Source organism: Neolamprologus multifasciatus, chromosome 7, assembly GCF_963576455.1.
Source record: "Neolamprologus multifasciatus chromosome 7, fNeoMul1.2, whole genome shotgun sequence".
Classification (NCBI taxonomy): Eukaryota; Metazoa; Chordata; class Actinopteri; order Cichliformes; family Cichlidae; genus Neolamprologus; species Neolamprologus multifasciatus.
In genome coordinates this window covers 11,914,973-11,934,379 of record NC_140445.1, presented here as the reverse complement: position 1 = coordinate 11,934,379, position 19,407 = coordinate 11,914,973, and the positions used below count along the sequence as shown (strand labels likewise).

At 37.7% G+C, this 19,407-nt stretch overlaps 1 protein-coding gene across 3 annotated transcripts in view; it reads right to left on the bottom strand.

The window, feature by feature from the left end:
- nrg1 (neuregulin 1) overlaps positions 1 to 16,296 on the bottom strand; it is a 59,268-nt gene extending 42,972 nt beyond the window's left edge. The window contains exons 1-5 of one of the 3 annotated variants that reach the window (XM_085167610.1): positions 15,943 to 16,295; positions 15,640 to 15,831; positions 14,587 to 15,551; positions 7,880 to 8,018; positions 5,970 to 6,037 (exon numbers count right to left, since the gene is read on the bottom strand). In XM_085167610.1, coding sequence (XP_085023736.1) covers positions 5,970 to 6,037; positions 7,880 to 8,018; positions 14,587 to 15,286 — 907 coding nt within the window. In that variant the 5' untranslated portion in view covers positions 15,287 to 15,551; positions 15,640 to 15,831; positions 15,943 to 16,295. Of the gene's footprint in view, positions 1 to 3,108; positions 3,168 to 5,969; positions 6,038 to 7,879; positions 8,019 to 14,586; positions 15,552 to 15,639 lie in introns of all 3 variants that reach the window. The other 2 variants (XM_085167611.1, XM_085167609.1) reach the window with 2 other exon arrangements.
- Between the last annotated feature and the right edge of the window lie 3,111 nt (positions 16,297 to 19,407).

The following is a 19,407-nucleotide window of genomic DNA, read 5'->3' as shown; positions in this document are numbered from 1 at the left end:
GTCGGCCATCTTGGATACAACTTTTGTTTTTTCAATAGGAAGAGGGCCATGTGACACATCAAACTTATTGGTAATGTCACAAGAAAAACAATGGTGTGCTTGGTTTCAATGTAACTTTATTATTTCATGAATTATTTACAAGTTTCTCTTTGTTCACAGTCATTGACATGTCAAAGAGGTTAACACGTGAGGAGCGGATCAAAATTGTGTTGATATCTGGTGAACGCAGTAACCGGGTCATTGCAGCAGATTTCAATGCAAGACACCCTACGAGACCACCCATCTCCCATGCTACAGTTAGCAAACTGCTAAAGTTTTGTGAAACTGGTTAAGTGTTGGATTTGCCAAAATGTGGACGCAAGAAAACTGTCACTAATGAAGAAACATCAGTGGCTGTCCTAGCTTCATTCAGCAAGAGCCCACAGCGTAGCACTCGCCGCATGTCACTGGAGAGTGGCATTAGTCGAACATCCCTTCGGCGGATATTAGCTACTCACAAATGGCACCCTTACAAACTCCAGCTACTGCAGCATCTCAACGAGGATGACCCAGATCGGCGCACAGAATTTGCAGAATGGTCAAAAAAAGAAATTGGAACAGACCCTCGGTTCACGCAGAAGATTTTGTTCAGTGATGAGGCAAACTTTTATGTGAATGGTGAAGTTAACAAACTGAACACTGACACTAACCCACATTGGATGGATCCCTCCAAGACTCTTGGAACAACAAAAGTGATGGTTTGATGTGGTATATGGGGTACAACGATAATGGGTCCATTCTTCATCAATGGTAACCTCAAGGCCACTGGATATTTAAAATTGCTACATGATGATGTGTTTCCCTCTTTATGCACTGAAGCTGGCACGTTCCCTGAGTTTTTCCAGCAAGATGGTGCACCACAACATTATGGGTGCCAGTTCCGAGCATTCCTAGATGAACAGTTTCCTGGAAAGTGGATTGTTCGTCGTGGGCCAGTTGAATGGCCCCCAAAGTCTCCCGATCTGACCCCCTTAGACTTTTATCTTTGGGGTCATCTGAAGGCAATTGTCTATGGTGTGAAGATACGAGATGTGCAGCACCTGAAACTACGGATACTGGATGCCTGTGCTGGCATTGCTCTTGTGGTGTAGCTATCAGTGTGTCAAGAGTGGGAGAAGAGGGTTGCATTGACAATCCAACACAATGGGCAGCACATTGAACACATTTTATAAGTGGTCAGAAACTTTTAAATAACTCATGCAAGAATAAAGTTACATTGAAACCAAGCACACCATTGTTTTTCTTGTAACATTACCAATAAGTTTGATGTGTCACATGGCCCTCTTCCTATTAAAAAAACAAAAGTTGTATCCAAGATGGCTGACTTCTAAATGGCAACCATGGTCACCACCCATCTTGAGGATTTTGCCCCCTCACATATACTAATGTGCCACAAACAGGACTTTAATATCACCAACCATTCCCATGTTATTACGGTGCATCCATATAAATGGCCCACCCTGTATATCAATATTTCTGTTCGAACATGACTGGGCACCAGCGCACATAGAAAGGTCCATAAAGGTTCGTCATGGTAGAGTGGGTTTGGTGTGGAAATACCTGACTGGTTTGCAGTGTCTTAACCTTAACCCGAGGAACACCTTTTGTATTAATCAGAGCTGAGACATCAGTGTCTGACTTCACAAATGCACTTCTGGAAAAATTGTCAAAAATCCCCATGAACACACTCCTTGTGGTTTTTCTGGCTTTTCTTCTATGCTATTTTGGTAAAATATTGTTTAATTCACTTGTGGGGATAGGTTAATTGGATAATCCAAATTGCCACTAGGTGTGAATGTGCGAGTGAATGTGAGTGCGAATGGTTGTCTGTCCCTGTGTGTTGGCCCTGCGACAAACTGGCGTCCTTTCCAGGGTGTACCCTGCCTCTCGCCCTATGACAGCTGGGATAGGCTCCAGCGCCCCCCGCGACCCTGAAAAGGATAAGCGGAAGTGAATGGATGGGATGGATTGTTTAATTCATTGCAGTTGTTTAAAGGTTATACCCTTTAAAATGTAAAATTTCTGTTTTGTGGGTATATCTTATTTTCACTGTACTACTATTTCTAATGCAAATGTATGATAAATGATGTGTGAATTCATCTTTCAAATGCTGATACTGTATAAATGTTGACTGTCTTATTTTCAATTTGGATAAAGATTTGCAATAGAAGTTAGCACACTAAAGCATCTGCTTGTTCCATTATCAGACTTACATGATGAAAAGGGAAACCAGAAACTGAAAATTTACCTTAATATAAAAGTTGTGCCTTTTGATCATTGTGGCATAAAAGACAATGTAATATAAAAGTAAGAAACAAGTTTGCAGCAGTTCTGTGGACGAAAACACCAAACAAAAAGCTTCGGTAACTAACAGTTACAGTGACCAAGACAGTTAAATGTTAAATAGTAAATGGAATGACTCTTACAGTATATAATTTTTTCTATTCTCCCAGAGCACTCAAAACGCTATATAAGGCAATCACTCTGTACAGTAGACCTGAATTGGAAAACTATCACAGAATGCACTACCCATAATGTGCAACCATAAAGTGGATTGACTATGGAGAATATGTTTGAGTACACCAAATGTGTCCACAGAGCAGAGATTTGTTCATCAGAATGTAAATTTCTGCTGAACCTTTTGACATTTTGGTGTCAGTGTCATGGATCCAACCCTCCATGTGTTGACAGTCCAGGCTAGTATTCGTACTGTAACAGAGCAGGGATTTTTTTTCTTAGTATGCTTTGAGCCATTTGAGTATTGTTGAGTATTGTATTGTTGCATCGCCTTTTAGACTCAGTTAAATATGTTCTAATATTCAAGTATGATAATCCACCATTTCATTTTTGTGAGCATGTAAAAGGCTGTATTTAAGAAAAGTGGTTGTATGGATTGAAACACTCAATTTCTGAATGCATATAAATATACATAATAAATAAATATAAATACAGCTTTAAAGAAAACACTTAAATGGAGAAACACTGCATTAATGAAAAATATAAGAAGAAATAAAGAGGTTAACTGTTAGTCAAGTTGCAAGCCAAGAAGATGAGAGGAAATAGACATACTGTAAAAGCTGGCCATTACATAGTTTTGGCAGCGATCACCAGTAAATTCAACTGGACACCTGAGTAGGAAACACGAGAAATAAAGAAAAAGAGAAAGAGGGTGTTAGTTTATGTCATATGCAAAACCCACAGTCATCACTGGTGTTATGGATATCTAAACCAGCATGTCTAGCTATTGAGTCTTTATTTAAAATTCTCCTTTCAGACTACATTGTATATTGCATAAGTCATAAATGACAGATGATCCATTCTAATTTAGTGATTACAGTTAATTTAATTATTTTAATTTATTAATTTAATTTATTTATTTAACTACTCTCTTTGCAACAGACTGAAATTTGCATGTATGTAATAAGACAATTAGGATAACCCCAGTTGCATAAATTTCAGACAAAATAGAATTAAAGACCCCAGTAATGGCTCCATTACTCTTGGTCATTCAGTACTGCGACAGGTAATCACTCTGCTCTCTTGTATGTGACATTTATTTTCCAACACTACATTTAGACTTGAAAATTTACAGCGACCTGCTAACCTGCTCAAGATAAATATGCAGTGAAATATGCAGTGCTGTTGATTATTATTATTATTATTATTATTATTATTATTACTACTACTACTACTATTTTGAATTTTTTTCACGCTTACACATTTCAAAAACGTTTTTAATATGTTTAATACACAAAAATGTCCCGAGTACAAGTTACAAAATGCAGATTAGAAACAATCATTTTATTTTTTATACACATAGAGCCAGGTAGTTATCCACCTACCTGGCTCTATGTAACACAATTACTTAATGTTAAATATTGAATTAACTATGATTAACTGCATTAAGAACCGCAAGCCTCACTTGCAAGACTGATATGATTCAACAATATGAAAGAGACTAGATAAAAATTGGCATCCTGAGAAAACCACAGTTGATCAAAAAGAATTGTCTCACATTTCCCCCAAAAAATACCTCAATGAACCCCAAGACTTTGGGGAAAATATTCTGTGGATAAATGGGACAAAAGTTTAACTCTTGGGAAGGTTTGCATTCCATTAGACGCTATATAAATGCAATCCATTATCATTATTATTATTATTATTATTATTATTATTATAACAACAATTGGAATAAATTAAACACAATGTTTCATAAAAAGAACATCATACCAACAGTCAAACATGGTGGTGGTAGTATGATGGGCAAGGCCTGCTTCAAGGTCTGGATTAAGTACCCCAATTTATGGAATCATGGATCAAAATAAAACACAAACAAAAAATAAAAATAAAAAACAAAGTCGAGGCTTTCTAGTGGCCTAGTCAAAGGTTAAATCCATCTGAGATGGTTTGGTATGACTTTAAACAGGCCATACATGCTTCAAAACCTTCCAGTGTAGCTGAATTTTGCAAAGAAAAGTGGGCCAAAATTCCAGTGATCTGAAAGACATTGTCAGTTATTGCAAATGCTTGATTGTAATTCTTGCTTCCAAGTAAGGCACAAACAGTTTATAGGTTTAAAGAATAGCTATCTTTTTTACATAAGTCCATGTAGGTTTAAATAGCTTTTTCTCTTAAATTAAATCATTTAATAACTGCACTTTGCATTTACTCGGGTAATCTTTGGCTCATATTAAATTTTTTTTGATGATCTGACACATATCAACAAATATCAAAAAAAGAAAATATCAAAAAAAAAGAAAGAAAAGAAATCAATAGGACTGTAGCACTGTAGGTTAGGGGCAACTTTCATCTGCTCTTATGCATTTTCAGATAATTTTAAAGCTTTTCAATAAGCTGTAATATAGTGGTATAATCCTAAACTATTGCATCTAATATTGTTATTATTGTTCATATCATTTCTATATCTAAACCCAATTACCAGTTTGGATTTTCCTTTTATATTTCATAAATATATTTATATTTTCCTTTTTATATTTCTTTAATGTGCTGACACAATTTAACACTTTCTGAGTAAATAAAAGAATAGGGCTTGAGTTAGACTTGTACATCATGGGTATATCTTCATTTACGCATTCGTTTAACTAAATCCACAATTTTGACTATAGCCAGATCTCCCTGTATTGTAATAATAGAGATTATTGAGTTTAATAAATGGCCACTTATTTTCAGCTTTCCTTTCTAGCTTTGAATAAATAGTTTATTTATACAACATTTTATATAATGCTGGCTACTAAAAGCAATTAAAATACACGCACATAATTTAGCTGTTTTAATAATATAGGCCTATATACTGTCTATTGATTTTCTTATCACACACACTCATACACCGATGCTTTGATTTCCATAGTTACACAGGTATATTTAGATGTATTGTGTGTTTAATTACTTTATTTTAATATTAAATCTTGTAAAAGCTTGTAGCTAAACTGGTGAAACCCTGGGTTGAGTTATCAGGCTGATAACCACTTTTGTGACTGATAGTATGATAGATGATATTAGCATAATATAAAGATTTGGAGAATCTGAAATTGCTTTGCACTACAGAACCCAAATTGTACAAGAACATAATCAATGTTTTGTTTTCTGATGATCTGGCAATGTGGCTGAATGCAAAGAAACACCACTTCATACTGAAGTGGAGATCACTGGTCTAAACAGGATGGATGAGGTGTGGTGAGATGTGAATTACATGCAAATTCACTGCAGAAGAGAGTATGCTTAATAAGCCTTTAGACCATGTTCCACATAGAGTCTACTTGAACTTGGAGAAATAAGTTCAGCATGCTCACCAAGTTTATATCTGTGCATAGAAGGCAACATGAATTTCTCCACTATTTCGTGGAGAAAATATGCTAAGAGTGAAACACCAGCAATGACATGTGGGACTAAATACAGTTGTATTCACATACGTTTTGGGTCTGAGACATTCTTAAGAACTGCTTGTTCACATCGGTGCCCAGTGAATCCAGCCAAGCACCTAGTTAATGGATAGAAAGGACAAGACAAAAACAGCACCTACTGTTATCCACAGGACGCAAACACTCAATGACACACAGTCACAAAACATACTATGTTCCAAGATAGAACTTTATCATATAATACTTTTTTTTGTTTTAAAAAAAATATCTAGATATAATGTTACAATTACAACATAATAAACATAGTGGGAGTTCCCAACCTGGATGGGAGGCATACCAAGAAAGCCCTACAACACCCATGGTCTTTAGGAACTTAGGGTGATCCTCATCCACCTCAGTGACCCAGCCACTAAGGAGTTGTTCAGCTACCTCAGTGACCTTTTTCAAGTAATGTGCAAATCATTCCCCTCATCCCAGACTGTCATGGAAGAATAGGCCCGTGGACGGGCTATCTGAAAGCCCCATAGCATCTTATCTTAGCTCAATCATTGTCAAATGGCGTGTCACATTTTGACCTCAAGACTTCCAGGCCATAACTTAGCACAGATACATCGCATGCCAGTCACTTGGTTATGGCGTTCTATGTATGTCTCGCTGGCTAGCATCTTGAACCCTGTTGTTATGTGCCTGATTGTTTTAGAGCTTGTTTCTGTTCTGTCATGATTACCATGATTACTGCATCTGTGCTGTTTTTTCAGCGTTACCCAGCCAGTGGTAGGATTTCTGGCTGTTAGTCAATTCTACCATCTGCTGGTGGTACATACCCTGGAGGGCCCTGTCTATCCACGATGGTTCTTCTCCTAGTCTACATTGTCAGCAAATTTCCCTTCTGGTAGTATAATCCTTTCTGGTAGTACTTTTCCTCTCTTTGTTACCATCTGGCTAAACTTCTCCAGTCCAAATGACATTCTGATGTTGTTGCTATAGATCCTGGTGGTATGGATCGATGAATCAATGCCTCATTCACTCCTGGAATACAGCATGATATCATCCATGTAGAGGAGGTGGCTGACAATTGTTCTATTACGTATTCGGTACCCATAGCCAGTCTTGTTAATGATAGCACTGTGGGGGTTTGGGCCTATGCAGAACAGCAGTGAGGACAGGGCATCTCCTAGGTAGATCCTGCACTTGATGGTGACTTGTGTGTTTGGCTTGAAATTGTCCTCTAATGCTGTTCACCACATCCCCATTGAATTCCTGATGAATGCTCTTAGGGTCCTGATGATCCTGTATAGTTCTAGGCATTCCAGGATCCATGCATAGGCATTGAGTCATCAGCTTTCTTGTAGTCAACCAGTGGTACACAGGTTGGTCAATCTACAGGGTGGGCCACTTATATGGATACACCGTAATAACATGGGAATGGTTGGTGATATTGAAGTCCTGTTTGTGGCACATTAGTATATGTGAGGGGGCAAACTCCTCAAGATGGGTGGTGACCATGGTGGCCATTTAGAAGTTGGCCATCTTGGATACAACTTTTGTTTTTTCAATAGGAAGAGAGTCATGTGACACATCAAACTTATTGGTAATGTCACAAGAAAAACGATGGTGTGCTTGGTTTCAACGTAAATTTATTCTTTCATAAAGAAGAAAGAACCAAGCACACCATTGTCATTAATTTGAATTGATTTTTTCTGTGTTCTACTGGGAATAAAATATGAGTATATGGGATTTGCATATCATTGCATTCTGTTTTTACTGACATCCCAGCTTTTTCAGACCTGGGGTTGTATGATAAAGTTCCATTATATTTCTAATGTTTTCATCAGAAATCATCATGTCTACTTTTCAGACAATATAGGTTGGATTTAGTTAGTTAAGCAGGTAAGGTTCTGGCATTACAAATGCCAGCAGTAGCAGTATTCAGTGAGCTTAACCTACAGTTCATGGCATACCTGCAGAGAAACTTTGTACTGCCCGGGATGATTTCAAGGGTAAAGCACTCGCCTCCATTAACACAGTAGTTCCTCTGACTGTCACTGCAGCGGGTTACGTGACTTGAGGTCTTTGCTGTAGTGGAAGTGCTGATGGTAGCTGGGGAGAGACACCTATAATTAGCATTTCATGAAAACAACACATGCATCCTCGGCCTTAAATATAAATTATACTTCTGCGCCAGACCTATGCCATAACTAGAACACCATTTTAACCCTACCCTACAGGTAACCTTCTCCCCACTTTCCTATTACCCAATGAACAGCTAAGAGTATCCATGCAAGTGGGCTAATGATTAACACGTGTAAACTGTCATAATTATATTTTGTTAAACATATGCATGACGCATATATAATACATGAAATAAATTACTTCTTGGCCAATAATCTGTCAAATATTGGTCAAACATTTCTCTCATGAAATGTTTGACCAATATTTCAAAAGATTTTCAGGCATAAAGAGCATTCCTATCACAAGATAGAGGTGGCAATACCTTTTTGGCAAAGCGGGTAACCCAAATCATGGAGAGGAAATGGCATTTTACAAACTTAGAAGATCTTGAAATCTTCTAAGTTTGTGAGAAGAAGAGTTGAAAAAATGTTGAACACATTTTACATGCAGTTATTCACATAATTATTAGCAGTAGCTTGCCATTAAAATATCAAAAGCTCCCAAAATATTTTTAGACTTTTATCCACAGCCATTGTGAAGGGATGGATTACATTTCATTGCAATATGCTTTAAGTTGTGCTAATGAAATTAATTGTAGCAATGGTGTGTAAAAGCTATTAGTGGATTAAAATCAGCAATCATTTGCCGAGAGCCTTTCCACCTATCATGCGTGAAGATAATTGTCAAAAATGTTGTTTGACAATATAAGTCATCCTAAAAGGTCGTGGTCATGATTCCACAACATCAGTATCTTAGAAATGTAACTCATCAGCTTTTTAAAGGTTATAAACTCCCCTGCTATAAGTTTTTATCCTCTTTGATATTATCTTGATTCTACTAGGCCTCGGCTGCTGGGAGCATAATGTACTGTGTGTTTCTTCTTCACTCACCTCTTTTAAATTTTTATGTATTTCTACAATACGTTGCATTTAATCATTAGTTAACATTAAAATCTGGCTCTCTTCCAATGTCTTTCTTTTGCCTGTCTTCCTCTGCGCTCTTCCTTTTCTATCACAGCTGATGGCTGCCTCTCCCTCCATTTTTCCTCCATTTTTTCAAGCACTTTCTCATTGGGGTTTTCTCTTGATTATTGAAGGGTTTTCAATTTACAGTATAAAGCACTCTGAGACAACTGTTGTTATGTTTTGGTGCTGTATAACTAAAACATATAAGAAGCCATGAGGGGATGGAGTGGGTAAATGATCTTTCCTTCTAGTTCCCATCAGAACTAGAGGGAAAGAAGGATTTTTAAGGACAACCTGTTAATGAATTAAAATAGTCCAGCCTAGAAGTGAAAAATGCATGAACTACTTTTTCAGTTTGTGAGAAGAAGAGTTGAAAAAAATATTGTTGCTCCAAAAAAAGCCCTCTGTAAAACTAGAATATGTTACTATTCATTAGGGATGAACCGATCAGATATTACATATTGGTATCGGTCCGATACTGACGTAAATTACTGGATCGGATATCGGAGAGAAATAAAAAATGTAATCCGATCCATTAAATATCAAAAAAAGCACCTCACAAAACTTGCCACACGCTGTAACTCTGCTCATAACCGTAGCACTCGGAGCAGTGTGCTCACGTGATAGAGCGGCTGTGTATATTTGTAGCCTTGCTAGCAATCCAGTGGCATTTCATCTCCGAGGAAGTGATCCCAGAGAGACGTAAAGCAAGTGTGTAAGTTAATCTCTGAATGTTTGTAAAGCATTCCCATGTTAAGCTTAACAACCGATATATGGAGCGACTGCCTCTCTCTCTCTCCCTCTCCTGCTGCTACTTCAATCCTGAAACTGATTAATGATCAGCTGATCGGCTTTTCTGTGCGAGTCCATCTCTCTTCTTTGTTTTTGGCCCACTTTACACCAGAAAGAGGAAACCAGCGGCTGAACAACAGCAGCACGTTTAAGCTTGATAAGCTGTTGTTAGAATTTATTTAATATTACTTTCTAGACCAGGATCCTTTTCTACTTAGCTGACGGCTGGTAACTGTGCAGGGGCGGATCTAGCAAAGTTTAGCCAGGGGGGCCGATAGGGCATTAGCAGGGAAAAGGGGGGGCACAAAGACATGCTTTTCTTTCTTATTCTCATTTAAAATGTCTAGCTTTTAATAAATAATTATCTGAATCTTACACCCAAAGTTTTAATCTTATGTAAAATATATAGAAGTCCATTACTGTATATAGTAACTATTAAGTCTAATATACCCTAGTAAGCTATAGTACTTTTTCCTTTGGAAAGATACCATCTGTGCAGTCTGCAATTCTGTTGAAGAAAGATGTTTAATCTATTTAATTATTCTTGAAAAATAATTTATTTCTGTGCATTTTTTTTTTTCACACTGCATCAAATTAAAGTTGCTTACGTCGATTAAGCATCATGAGGTGGAGGGTGGGGGGTGGTTCCCTATTTTTTTTTTTGCTGGAAGTTTGCAACCCTATTAGTTAGGTTGCTTAATATTTCTTCTAAGTACTCTATAAAATACCAGAATAGGGAGGATGGAGTAGGTTTAAGTTTATTAGATTGATCAGTATTGCTGAACTATGAAATATTTGGGTGCAGTGTATTTATTTATTTATTTATTTATTTATTTATTTATTTTTATTTTTATTTTTATTTTTATTTTTTTTATTTTTTATTTATTTATTTATTTATTTTTTTACATACAGGTATAACAGAATAGCTTTAGAGTTGTTGTTTGTTTAAACTTGAGTATGAACTTATACAAAATGCAGCAAGATATTTAAAAAAAAACAGTTTTATTAATTAAAAAACACACTATATCGGATTCATATCGGTATCGGCAGATATCCAAAGTTATGATATCGTATCGGACATTAAAGAGTGGTATCGTGCCATCTCTACTATTCATCACGGAAGAATATTATGTTCCTCTTCAGCACTGTAGCCATTCTGACAAAAAGTCAGCACTCTGTTGAGCTATGCATTCCTTTAACTTGAACTAGTAATCACATCATCATCATTTTCATAAGGTTTTAATCATTAGAGATAAAATTACTCATAACCATCTCAGATTTATCATTATGTACAGCTACCTCAGTACTAAGTTAACTTCAGTAATTAATTCCTCCAAATCACCAACACATCTTTTAAACTCATTCCTATAAAACTGCTCAAAAAAGTACAACTTTGACAAACTTTAAATAATACCTCAATCTTAAATGTGATCAACCTATTTCTACTAATGGGCTACGTACATTGTTTCACTGCAATGAACTTGTCCTTTACTAAATCAATTGCATGACACTTATCTCAATCAAACAGTAGTAGTTTTCCCAGTTTATTGCAAGTAATTAACTTAAAGCACACCCATTGCCATATTTAAACACTGATTGACACTTGTTTAAGCTGACATCAAATGTTTTATACCTTCTATGGGGAAACGTCTTCACAGGGTACCATGGAAAAGGACTTTGTTTGACTTTGTTTGATTTTGTTAAACATATGCATGACGCATATATAATACATGAAATAAATTACTTCTTGGCCAATAATCTGTCAAATATTGGTCAAACATTTCTCTCATGAAATGTTTGACCAATATTTCAAATAATTTTCCGGCATAAAGAGCATTCCTATCACAAGATAGAGGTGGCAATAACTTTTTGGCAAAGCGGGTAACCCAAATCATGGAGAGGAAATGGCATTTTACAAACTTAGAAGATCTTGAAATCTTCTAAGTTTGTGAGAAGAAGGGTTGAAAAAAATGTTGAACACATTTTACATGCAGTTATTCACATAATTATTAGCAGTAGCTTGCCATTAAAATATCAAAAGCTCCCAAAATATTTTTAGACTTTTATCCACAGCCATTGTGAAGGGATGGATTACATTTCATTGCAATATGCTTTAAGTTGTGCTAATGAAATTAATTGTAGCAATGGTGTGTAAAAACTATTAGTGGATTAAAATCAGCAATCATTTGCCGAGAGCCTTTCCACCTATCATGCGTGAAGATAATTGTCAAAAATGTTGTTTGACAATATAAGTCATCCTAAAAGGTCGTGGTCATGATTCCACAACATCAGTATCTTAGAAATGTAACTCATCAGCTTTTTAAAGGTTATAAACTCCCCTGCTATAGGTTTTTATCCTCTTTGATATTATCTTGATTCTACTAGGCCTCGGCTGCTGGGAGCATGATGTACTGTGTGTTTCTTCTTCACTCACCTCTTTTAAATTTTTATGTATTTCTACAATACGTTGCATTTAATCATTAGTTAACATTAAAATCTGGCTCTCTTCCAATGTCTTTCTTTTGCCTGTCTTCCTCTGCGCTCTTCCTTTTCTATCACAGCTGATGGCTGCCTCTCCCTCCATTTTTCCTCCATTTTTCCAAGCACTTTCTCATTGGGGTTTTCTCTTGATTATTGAAAGGTTTTCAATTTACAGTATAAAGCACTCTGAGACAACTGTTGTTATGTTTTGGTGCTGTATAACTAAAACATATAAGAAGCCATGAGGGGATGGAGTGGGTAAATGATCTTTCCTTCTAGTTCCTATCAGAACTAGAGGGAAAGAAGGATTTTTAAAGACAACCTGTTAATGAATTAAAATAGTCCAGCCTAGAAGTGAAAAATGCATGAACTACTTTTTCAGCATTGATCTGAGACAGGATGTTTCTATCTTTAGAGGTATTGCACAAATGTAAGAAAGCAGTCATTGAAAGCCATATCCTGGTCAAAACTGACTCCAGACTCTAGAAGATTCTTCACAGTTTTAGAGTAGTCCAAGGTAAAACCATACAGATTAAGCATCTGGTTAAATACATATATCCAAGATTTTTTAGGACTGCAACACAGTGCTGTAGTGTGTTGCACTGTTGCCACACAGCAATTAAATACTGGGTTCAAACTCAATGGCCTACATGTGTGGAGTCTACATGTTCTTCCTATGCCTCTCCAGGTACTCTGGCTTCCTCTCACAATCCAAAGATATGCAGGTAAGGTTAGAATAGAATAGAATAGAATAGAATAGAATAGAATAGAATACAATAAACCTTTATTATCCCACTGATGAGAAATGTTGGTTTTACAGAGCTCTTAGAGCAAGGTGAGTGATTCTAAATTAACCATAGTTGTATGAATGTTTGTTTGTCTCCATTTTGACTCTGCAATAGACTGGCAACATGTCCTAGGTGTGCAGGTCATCTTGTGACATCTAAGAAAGGGTCTGGACTCTTCATGATCCTTACCTGGATAACTGGTTAAGAAATGGATGGATGAACTGTTATCAATTTTAAAATACTGGAGAAGAGGTGTTTTTAAAAATAAAAATAAAAAAACATAGAAAAGGGTAGCGTAGGACAGTTACAATGCATCTCATAATGTCAAACTTCAAAGTGAAACGTTTAGAAAGTACAGACAGTCTTTGGAATAAAGCTACACTTGCTTCCTAACTTTACAGCAGGGCTGCAACTTTGAGATGAGTGATAGGGGAGGAGCAGCAGTGCTATCACCGAGAGACACCAGCTTTGCCAGAAATCAGATAACATTCTACAGGCCAAAACAAGACATTTATACATTTCAGCATAAGAATCTCACTTGGGACACTCAGAAAGAAAATTAACAGAGGTAATTTTTAAACATTAACCTTCTGTCAGTGCTGGTATTCAAGCATTCTTAAGTGAAGCACTGTCTACAAACCAACCCCTGACCTACCACCACTACCTCACCACAATACAACACATAGTGATGTGACTACAAACAAAACAGCCTAGTTGGGAGGCCCAGGCAGAAAGAGAGTATAAATGGATTGGTGTATTTTCCCCTGTGCCTCAGGGATGGTGGGGACATCAGTTAGCTTCAAGAAGGCTCTGACCTTGAAATGTAGCACAGGCAGAAAACAGGAAGTCTGTCTGTGCCACAGCCTGGGTTTTCAGTTTATGTCATGCATCATTTATTGATTTGCACTTTTCAGTATATCTCGAAATGTGCATCCACACACTTCAGAGATCTTTCACATTTCTCACGTTTTTTTGCAAACAGGAAAAACATTTAAAAAAAACACTGATTGACCTTAATTACTTAAGTCATTTCATTATAATATAAAGGGCCACTTATACTCTAAAGTGGGTAAAAGAGGATGACTCACAGAAATCGCACAATTAGTGTATGGGTAAAGTAGATTTAAACTGAAGGTTCAAGGTACACACTTACACAGTTTGTGTAGAAATAGTTCAGGGGCTTACTCATGGCACCGTGTGCAAGTCACAACATATCTGTTTTCAGGTACAGAAAATTCTTGTACAGAAAAAAGAACACTACAAAATGAATGACACAAGAGAAAAAAAGTTATTTGAATCTTATTATATCAACCTGTTTTACCTTTTGCAATGATGAAAATCATAATTTTGTGTTAGCATGTAATGTCTAGCCATTGCAACCTATATCTAATTTAGGCTCATAAAATATGTAAGTAACTTAAAGCAAAACCCACTTACAGATTTTTATATAAACAAGTATTGGGTACTTACAGATAGTTTGATGATGGCTGTGTGATTTCTGTGTTGACTTTCGTTGGGGAGTCTGCTTTGGGGTGGTATAGTGTTCAGCGTTATATTTCAGTGTGACAGCAGGCTCAATCACTCGTGAAGACTGAGACACATGCGGCTGTTGTGTAGATTTATCTTCTACTGAAACTTCAGGATGCTCTGGGGTAAGGGTGAAGGTGGTGGTTAGGGAGTTATTTGAAGGAGTTGCATGAGGAAACGAGACTGTTATTCCCAATGTGGGTTCAACTGGTATAATAATTGGGTCTTGTCCAAAAGACTTAGGATCTAAATGTGATGGTGGTTCATACTCAAATATCTTATCCACAAAGACCCATTTGAGTCCAGCTGTGCAGAGGGCTAAGCTAAGCAAACAGGCCAGTATGGGGAGGATGCAGATTTTCTCAGAGTGCAGGCAATTGTTAATCTGTTCCATCTCTATGCACACACAGCAGGCCTCTGGCAAGGTCACAATTCCAAAAGCCCCCACATGCTCCCCATCGTCACCAGCACCACCTCCTTCTGCAGTTCCCTCTATAGCCTCCTCCCCACTCTCACCAGCTGCCTCTGTCTCCTCTGGTTTCTCTTCTGGGACTTGCCTAGTATCAACAGTAGAGCCAGTGGGGGAGACTGATCCAAAAGGGGGAGCTGGCCCTGCAGAGACTTCCTCCATTCCCTCGGTCATCCTTTCACACTGCTTGAAGAAGTGTTTCTTACCACCTTAGCTATTAACTCAGATCATCACACAATGACATTTTTCCACCAATGTCTTTTAGTATCTTTTCCATTGTGTAGACACAGAGTGAGAGCTGGGTTTCAGAGAAAGGTGATGCCCTTCAAAGAGTGGAACCTTGCTAACAATCCAGGGGATACGTAGACAGTCTATGCATTAGAAAAAGGAATTCCTTATTCATGCCTTTTTTTCACAAGGAAAACAACTGTCAAATTTCCTGCAGGCAGAAACAAAAAATACGGAAAAGATTTTTTAAAATGTGCGGTCTACTAGTGAGCAGCAGTGAAACAGTTGTACTCACTCACCTGAATACTTGGGAAGAAAAGGTAGTATCGACGTGATGGGCCAGCTCTAGCTGAGGCAAATGTAGTGCAGAGGACAGGCCAGCCAAGCACTGCAGTGGCAGGAGGGACATGCTGTCTAGTCTTGGGAGCTCCAAACAGCTGAAAAGCTGAATCATCAGGGAGCGGCAGGTGTCCTTCCTCTCAGTGCAGCCACTGAAACAGATGAGTAAGGGGAAAGAGGAAAAAAGGAAATTACACAGAGTGGGAGGGGGGCTGCAGCAGCACAGAAGGGCAGAACTGGATACTCCCCTTTTCTTCTCTCACCCCTCCTCTCTCAATCCTTTATTTTCAAGTGGTGAGCTGTGCAGACTCTGGCCTCCTCCCTCACTGCCTCTCTTCCTGTCTGGTAGTGTGCAATGCAGGCTGCTCCCAATCCCTGTACAAAGCATCAACCTAAGCAAGTTCCTACTTGATCCAATTAGAGCATATGTCAGCAAATCAGAGACAGGCAAACTGCTGTAGCCACACCCTCTAGCACCACTCCCCATTCATTATGCTGGTCCAAAAGGGTGTGTTGGCTTTTTCCTTTTTTTATGCAGAGAAAGCAGCCACATGATCCACCTAAGGGGATAAAGCTGTTGTATCCTACTCATCTCAAGCATCAGGTCTGCACAAATAATAACATGATAAATTTGTGAGATATATAGATAGATAGATAGATAGATAGATAGATAGATAGATAGATAGATAGATAGATAGATACTGTTCTTAGGCATTTCTAGCCTTAAATATGGTGTTATGTATTTCTTGGCCTAGATTTCAACATGTATCTTGGTTATTAGTATTATGTTTCAATGGATAAAATGGGGATATTGATTCCAAAACTGGCACTTCTTTTTGTATAATGATCAAGTGTGACAGAAAGCCCCAGGACTACCAATAAAACTATTAACTTCCCTCCCCCACTCATACCAGGGCTAAAAGGACAATCCACAGTCCATAGTCTTCTGGATGTGTCGGGGCTTAAACAAGATGGAAACAGCTAGAAAGGTCGGGTCACTGCAACACTGAACATTGACACTACTGTGACCCTTTCCACTTACTCAGACGGAATTAATACCATTAATGGTATTTTTTGGAGATGACTTCCTGTGATTTTGTGTCCAATATTGATTAATGTTCCGCTTTTGTGTGTGTGTGTATAAATATATGTATAAATGGAAAAAGTCTACATTAAAAATATGTACTAAATTACTAAAATTATGTTAAACAGACTTTGACTTTAACAATTAACTCCGTTTTCAGAGAGGCTAATCACAGTTTGTTCAATCAACTCTGATTATGTTCTCTATTAGTTAGGCACATGCATGAGTGCTGAAAAAGACAGAATGCCATCCTCGATGGAAATCCAAGAGTAGAGTTGCCATTTTGAAACAATGGACTGAGGAACATGAATGTGTGTCAGTCCATATGGATGTTTATCTTGAAAATATTTACTAAATTACCAAAAATTTAGTAGTATTTATTTAACTATAGAAATAATTTTAAAGATTTTGCAGAAAGATGCAAAGCAGCACAAATGTTTTGTTTTGTTTTTATCCGATACTGTCAATCTCAAATTGATAAATAGTGGAAGATGTTTTTGTCTGTGTATGTTTGCTTCCCTTTCTGTAAAAGTCCCCCACCTCCCCACACTATATTCAGTGTTTGCATTCAAAATACATACAGGTCTAAGCATGTCGGAGTTTTCTTAAACACCAAACTCATTTATTGTTGATGCTTCAGAATGAAAAGAGTAGGATGAAACTGAGTAAAGATAAGAATATATATAGTGATAGCAGTTACATTAATATATTCAGTTTTCATGTTTTGTCTTTAATATTTTCAGTAAAACAGCTACAACTTTCACTGATAGCATATACTATAGTTTTGCCTTTTTCATCTGTTAATTTAGGAGTAAACACAAATTTACTCTATCATTACAACAATTAAGTGTATTCATCCAAGAGTTCACATATAGAATGATTTTTGTCTATCACTGGTTGGTGCTGAGGTCTGAATCTGGGGGAAGCTCATGTAATCACATAGAGAAAATCATCATCAAAAACTATCAAATGTCCCTCAAAACTTAAATAAATTTGATCCTTCCCTGTCCTGACTTCCTGTCCTGAGTTTTCTATGTTTTTTTTCTATCCACAGTTGTGCTGAGAGCTAACATGTGAACTTGTTGTTTAAAAAAAAGACACAGCTTTATATAGTAAGCTATTATCTAGTATAAACTTTGAATTTAGTTGTGTTTTTTAAAAATGAAGAGCTGCAAAGATGAGATGATTGGGCAGTTTTCCGGTCCTGCTTCAATTCTGGTGCTGCATCATTATAACTTGCAGGAAGACAGAGAAAAATGCATGGAGGTACTTATGTTTGGCAGCTGCATAAGCACTGCACACTGAATTTTTCTTAACCATAACTCGGGGCGATCGTGGCTCAAGAGTTGGGAGTTCGCCTTGTAATCGGAAGGTTGCCGGTTCGAGCCCCGGCTTGGACAGTCTCGGTCGTTGTGTCCTTGGGCAAGACACTTCACCTACCGCCTACTGGTGTTGGCCAGAAGGGCTGATGGCGCGATATGGCAGCCTCGCTTCTGTCAGTCTGCCCCAGGGCAGCTGTGGCTACAACTGTGGCATGCCTCCACCAGTGTGTGAATGTGAGAGTGAATGGGTGGATGACTGGACGTGTAAAGCGCTTTGGGGTCCCTAGGCGGGACTAGTAAAAAGCGCTATACAAATACAGGCCATTTACCATAACTCAGAATTAATTCATACTTTTAAACAAAGGATAAAATAATGACATTTAAAAACAAAAACAATAATATAAATATAAAATAGACACACATTTACTTTTAAACAGCCATGACTATGAAAATTAAATGCTGACTGATCCCAGGAATTCTACTCTGCACAGTTGTTAAACAGATATACACAGGTCTCTTTGTAATGGAGGATGTCACTTTAAGAGAGACAGACTTGACCTCCTGAACTATGAATGATGAAGATGATAAGGTGCTGACTTTATGCATCCACAATCTCAACAGGGTTGTCTAATAAGAACAGATGACTTATCCACAAAATCCACTGCCACTCAGGTATCTGTCGTTCACTCATTTATTGAACAAGAATCCAAGTTACACATCCATAATGTGAGTGAGGGATTTACTGTAAAATACTGTATGCCGTGTGGTTTAGTCTCACGGACGCAAACCGCTAACAACTCATCCCTTTCCTGTTGCCATTTGTGCCATGTGTGGAGTGAAGGTAGTTAATTTCAAATGTAGTGGATCCAGAATTGATCCACCAAGGCTAGGCACTGCATCCACCTACGATGGCTCAGGAGCTCTGTTAGACGACCTGTGGCATACCTGGATCAGGCCGCCCCCATCACTCTCCATGACAGGAACTGCCAATCAAAGCTATCATTAATAACCAATTTTACAGCATTCAATTTAGTAATTAAAGTCAGACTTATTAGAAAGATGACCCACTGAACCTAAATCAGTGAGATAACTAATGCAGCTATTACAGATAACGTTACTGTGTTTAAAATGGTCACCACTGGATGTCAGTAGATTTCAGATTGCAGGTCCCTGAGTTCTGTTTTCTCAGACCCCACCGTACACACTAGAGGGTGGAGGGTCCTACCATCAATACCCCTTACAATGGTATGGCAGTCCACTAGGTTGTACTGCATGCCTTTATGGTGGGACCAGCTGCTGCTGAAGTGGATCTGGAACCAGGC